We start from the raw sequence: 6000 nt of genomic DNA, 5'->3' as shown, positions 1-6000 counted from the left end.
AGGTCATGTTGACACAATATCACCAAACTTCTTGAACTGATCAATTTAACAAGTTTAAGGTCTATTTTAGACCAAAAAATAGTTTTAGGACTAAAAGTGAACTCTTAGTAAAGTTGAAGGACGAAAAGTGGACTTTCTTTCAATAGTCCAAAATACACACGGTTAATTTTAGGCAAATAAGGGGAAACCACATACTAGAAGAAGTCCTTTTGTATACTAGACTAGAATTGGAGCAGACATGCATCACACTAGACGAGTGGCGTATCTAGTACTATAAACTGTGATGAGCAGAAGTCTACGCCTAGTCGAACGACAGCGAGCCGCCGTCACCATTGATGTCGTTGTAGGTGATCGTCCTGCCCGCCTGCAGCAGGCTCCCTAGCACGGACCCGCCATTGGAGGGCAATATGGTGAAGCACGTCTGCCCGCCATCGACGGGGAGGAAGTAGTTTTTGGTGTACAGATTCATGGTCGCGTCCGCGCCGTCGAACACAAGCGCGAGCCTTGGAACCTTGATGTTCTTGTAGGACCTCGTCATGTAGCACAGGGGGTCATCGTCGACGCTCACCGGAGCCACGCCCTGCGACTGGATCCTTGTTACGAGCTCCTGCCGCAGGACGCTGTACGCCGCCTCCTCTAGATAGGTGACCGGCACGGTGGTGCTCAGGTATACCCCGCCTGAGCCGTCCTTCACCCGGACGTCGAAGGTTCCCGCTGGGATGGCCGTCAGGAGCTGGCCATCTACCTTCACGCCGATGAGGTTGACGTAGTATAGGTAAGGGTTCTGGTTGGCTGTGGGCTGGAGCAGTGGAGTGTAGCGGGTGTGCTTTCCCGGCTGCTGGTGCACGGATACGGCGCAGGCGGGATCGGCCCAAAAACTGAAGAAGCTCTTGCTGCTGTCCTTATGGGAAATGAAGTAGGAAAAACCGGAGATGTTGAGCTGCGATGTGAGGGAAAATGGGCCCCTGTTGAAGCCGAGGAAACCAGTTGCTCCGGCGGCGAGGCCAAGTACCGTGATGTTGGCGCTGCAGCCGAACACAACACCGGCGGTGGTCGTGGCCCCGAAAGTGAAGCTCTCCGTGGCGAGGAAGCCAGAGGTGTACTGGTCGCCGCCGAAGAATAGCTCCTGATACATGCAGGCGGACTTGGGTCTGGCATCGCAATTGGGCTGGTGGCCGTTGACCACACGCTCACAGAGCTTATGTTGAATAAGTTTCAGTTAGTAGCTGTTAGGATTCAGTTTCGACAGTTTCGTCAGGGTTTCTGTTAGAGATAAGTTAGGAGGACTGCGTCGTGTTTAGTACGAGCACCTCCATGTTTGTAGGATCGTCGTGGAGCTCGTTCCGAGTCGTGGGATGGCACGATTCAGTCGGGAACGTGGCGGAAGTCACGGCTTTGCTTTGTAATCGCTCAATAAGAGGATGAAGTAAACAGAAACGCGGCAAGTTGTACGCTGCACCAAAAACCACCAAGTGTTCATCGTCTACCTCCAGCTCCCTCTCTCTCTCTGCCTCGATTCGATCCGATCGTGAGTGAGGGTTAGAGCTGACAAGTGGTATCAGAGCCTAGGCTCGTGTCGCGGAGAGAAGGATGACGAAGGGCGGCGATGACGCGTCCAAGAAGGCCGCCGCAGACGCGGACAAGGACGGGAAGAACTCGGGCGCCGCTTCATCACCACACTCCTCGGCACAAAAGGCGCTGGCCGTCCCGCGCTCCACGCGCGACATGGGCGGCAGCTCCAGCATGGCGTGGCCCGTGCTGACGAGGACGAACTACAACACCTGGTCGTTGCTCATGAAGGTGATCCTGCAGGTTCGTCACCTGTGGGAAGTCATCGACACGGGCGTGGGCGAGTACGACGACGATCGTGCGGCGTTGGAGGCCATCCTCCGCGCCGTACCTCCGGAGATGATTCCGATGCTCGCCGTCAAGGACACGGCGAAGGAGGCGTGGGATGCGATCAAGACGATCCGCGTCGGGGCAGATCGAGTCAGGGACTCGAAAGCCCAAAACTTCCGCAAGCAGTACGAGGATCTTCGGTTCAAACCCGGTGAGTCTGTCGATGATTTTGGGTTGAGGCTGCAGGAGCTGGTCCACCAGTTGGACATCCATGGAGACCCCGTCGACGACAAGAAAGTGATCCTCAAGTACCTGCGGGTCGTGCCAAGGAAGTACAAGCAGATGGCACGGTCGATCGAGGGCCTCCTCGATCTGAAAACCATGTCCATCGAAGAGTTGATGGGGCGTCTCAAGGTCTGCGAAGAAGACGACGACGACGAGCCCACAGGCACGGCCGGCGGCGGCCAACTGCTGCTCACAGAGGAGCAGTGGCGCGCCCGCATGAAGCACCGCGATGGCGATGGCTCGTCAGGTAGCGGTGGCAGCGGTGGAAACCACCGCGGCAAGGGGCGCGGGAACGACGCCGCGCGCGACAAGCCGCAAGGGGCAAACGGCGGCGGCGCCGCACGCGACGACAAATGCCGCTACTGCGGCAAGTTCGGGCACTGGGCCCGTGACTGTCGCAAGAAGAAAAGGGAGGAGGCTCACCTGGTCAAGGACGGCGACGACGACGAGCCGGTCGCGCTCCTCATGGCGCAGCTGTGCCCAGTCGCCGACGAACCCGAACGCGTGGGAGGACACGTGTTCCTCAACGAGGAGCGAGCCAAGGTGCGGCTTGGCGACGAGCATGAGCCGGTCGACATACCCTGGTACCTCGACAGCGGCGCGTCCAACCACATGACCGGCAGTCGAGCCGTCTTCGCCGAGCTGGACACCAAGGTGACTGGCACGGTGCGATTCGGCGACAACTCCATCGTCGACATCGTCGGGCGTGGGACCGTGGTCATCGCGGTGCGTGGCGACGAGCACCGCGCCTTAACGGACGTCTACCTCATCCCCAAGGTCAAGACGAGCATAGTAAGCCTCGGCCAGCTCGACGAGAACGGCTGCCCTTCGGCGATCCGCAACGGCTTCATGTCTCTTTGGGATCGCAGCAATCGCCTGCTCGCCAAGGTACCTCGCTCCCCGAATCGTCTCTACAAGGTGAACCTGCAGGTGGTGCAGCCTGTGTGCCTGTCGCTGCGTTCTGGCGACAGCAGCTGGACCTGGCACGAGAGGCTCGGCCACCGAGAACTTCGGGCGCTCCGCGCCATGTCTCGCAACGACATGGTTCGCGGGCTACCGAGAGATCGGCCACACGGACCAGCTCGCGACGCCCGCTTGGCGGGGAAGCGAGGCGGGCCCCGTTCCCGCAGGTGGCAAAGTTCCGCGCCACGGAACGCCTCGAGCTGATCCACGCCGACCTCTGCGGACCGATCACGCCGGTGACGCCAGGAGGGAAGCGCTACTTCCTCCTGATGGTGGACGACTTGAGCCGCTACATGTGGCTGGTGCTGCTCTCCACCAAGGATGAAGCTGAAGCTGCGATCCGTCGCATCAAGGCGGCCGCCGAAGTGCAGAGCGGTTGTACTCTGCGCACCCTTCGCACCGATCGAGGGGGAGAGTTCACCTCCCGCTCCTTCGAGGAGTTCTGCGCCGACAGTGGCGTCCAACGCCACCTTTCCGCGCCCTACACACCGCAGCACAATGGCGTGGTGGAACGCCGCAATCAGACGGTAGTGGCCACCGCACGCAGCATGCTCAAAGGGCGAGGTGTGCCCAACACGTTTTGGGGGGAGGCAGTGACGACGGCGGTGTTTCTTCTGAACCGCTCCTTCACGCGCGCCGTGGATGGCAAGATGCCGTACGAGCTTTGGCACGGCAAGACGCCAAATCTGCACTTCCTGCGGGTCTTTGGCTGCGTCGTTCATGTCAAAACGGCTCGGCCACACCTCAAGAAGCTCGAGGACCGCAGCAGGAAGATGGTCCTGCTGGGCTACGAGCCAGGCTCCAAGGCGTACAAGGTCTTCGACCCCCTGACACAGACGGTGCACGTCACACGCGACGCTGTCTTCGACGAGGCTGCGTCATGGAGCTGGGAAAACGGCGGCCTGGAGGCGGTGAACAGCGACTTCGACGTGGAGTACACGCTTCCCCAAGCTGCTGCTCCGCGTGGGTGTGCCGCCGACCCTCCCACGCCAGAGCGCGCACCGGACGCGCACGGCGCGACACCTCCAGCGCCAGAGCGCGCACAGAGCGCGCACGGCACGGCGTCACCACAGACACCGGCGACCCCTCAATTCCACGATGCAGGGGACCTCCAGGAGCCCTCCGTGGAGTTCGCGACGCCCTCCAGCGCTAACACTCCGTCTGTGGAGGACCGAGACACTCCTGTGCGCAGGTACAGGACCGTCGCCAACATTGATGCCGAACTTGAACGAGGGCTCCTCCTTGCCGAAGGAGAAGAGCCTGCGTCATTCACTGAGGCTCAAGCAGAAGCTGGATGGCGCACTGCCATGGCTGAGGAGATGGCCGCGATCGAGGAGAACGACACTTGGGAGCTCACCAACCTGCCTGCTGGGCACCGTCCCATCGGGTTGAAATGGGTGTTCAAGCTGAAGAAAAATCCTGCAGGCGAAGTGGTGCGGCACAAGGCGAGGCTGGTGGCAAAGGGATATGCGCAGCGAGCTGGCATAGACTTTGAGGAAGTCTTTGCGCCAGTTGCACGCCTGGACTCGGTGCGCGTCCTCCTCGTCATAGCTGCACACCACAACTGGGAGGTGCATCACCTCGACGTCAAGAGCGCATTCCTGAATGGCGACCTTGAGGAGGAAGTGTATGTCTCCCAGCCCCCTGGCTTCATCGTCGACGGCATGGAGGGAAAGGTGCTGCGCCTGAAGAAGGCGCTCTACGGGCTGCGTCAAGCACCGCGAGCTTGGAACGCCAAGCTTGACAGCACGCTCCTCTCTCTGGGCTTCACCAGGAGCCCATCGGAGCACGCCGTGTACACACGCGGCAAGGAAGATTCACGCTTGCTGCTGGGCGTCTACGTCGACGATCTGATCGTCACTGGCGGCGGCAAGCAGGAGATCGCCAGGTTCAAGCGCGAGATGATGACCAGGTTCAAGATGAGTGACCTGGGTCTTCTTGCCTACTACCTTGGCATGGAAGTGTCCCAGGGCGGCGGCGAGATCACGCTCTGCCAGTCCGCTTACGCCGGCAAGCTCCTAGAGAAGGCTGGCATGGCGAACTGCACTCCGACCCAGATGCCAATGGAGCCACGCCTGAAGATGAGCAAGATCAGCTCAAATCCACCGGTGGATGGCACGATGTATCGTTCCATCGTCGGTGGCCTCCGGTACCTGGTGCATAGCAGGCCTGACATTGCATTTGCAGTGGGATTCGTCAGTCGCTTCATGGAGATGCCAACGACGGAACACCTGAGCGCGGTCAAGCATCTTCTTCGGTACATCGCAGGTACTAAGAGCTACGGGTGCACACTCCGTGGCGGCAGCGAGCAGCTCGAGCTCGTGGGCTACAGTGATGCGGACCTGGCCGGCGACCTGGATGATCGCAAGAGCACGACGGGCAGCATCTTCTTCATCAACGGCTGCCCAGTGTCTTGGCAGTCTGTCAGCGGAAGACGGTGGCACTTTCGTCGTGTGAGTCTGAGTACATGGCTGCCACAGCGACGGCGTGCCAGGCAGCCTGGCTCCGACGTCTCCTCGGCGAACTGCTCAACGAGGAGGAGAAGACGGTGAAGCTCTTCATCGACAATCAAAGCACCATACAGCTGATCAAGAACCCAGTGTTCCATGATCGCAGCAAGCACATCGACACTCGCCACCACTTCATCAGGGAATACGTCGCCGACGGCAAGGTCTCCGTCGAACACATCGGCACCACCAACCAGCTCGCCGATATTCTCACCAAGTCCCTTGGACGTGTTCGGTTCCAAGACTTGCGCTCGAGGATCGGCGTCACCAACATCATCCGCGACTAAAACTTAGGGGGAGATTTGTTGAATAAGTTTCAGTTAGTAGCTGTTAGGATTCAGTTTCGACAGTTTCGTCAGGGTTTCTGTTAGAGATAAGTTAGGAGGACTGCGTCGTGTTTAGTACG

At 59.5% G+C, this 6000-nt stretch overlaps 1 protein-coding gene across 1 annotated transcript; it reads right to left on the bottom strand.

The window, feature by feature from the left end:
- Positions 1-143: 143 nt before the first annotated feature.
- Positions 144-1195, bottom strand: LOC124649438 (aspartic proteinase nepenthesin-1-like). Its single transcript, XM_047189078.1, has one exon. The coding sequence runs from the start codon at positions 1133-1135 to the stop codon at positions 302-304; it is 834 nt and encodes a 277-aa protein (XP_047045034.1). The 5' UTR covers positions 1136-1195; the 3' UTR covers positions 144-301.
- Between the last annotated feature and the right edge of the window lie 4805 nt (positions 1196-6000).

This window comes from Lolium rigidum, chromosome 4 (assembly GCF_022539505.1).
Source record: "Lolium rigidum isolate FL_2022 chromosome 4, APGP_CSIRO_Lrig_0.1, whole genome shotgun sequence".
NCBI classification, from domain to species: domain Eukaryota; kingdom Viridiplantae; phylum Streptophyta; class Magnoliopsida; order Poales; family Poaceae; genus Lolium; species Lolium rigidum.
Note: the sequence above shows the minus strand (reverse complement) of the source record. Positions and strands in the feature narration are given on the sequence as shown.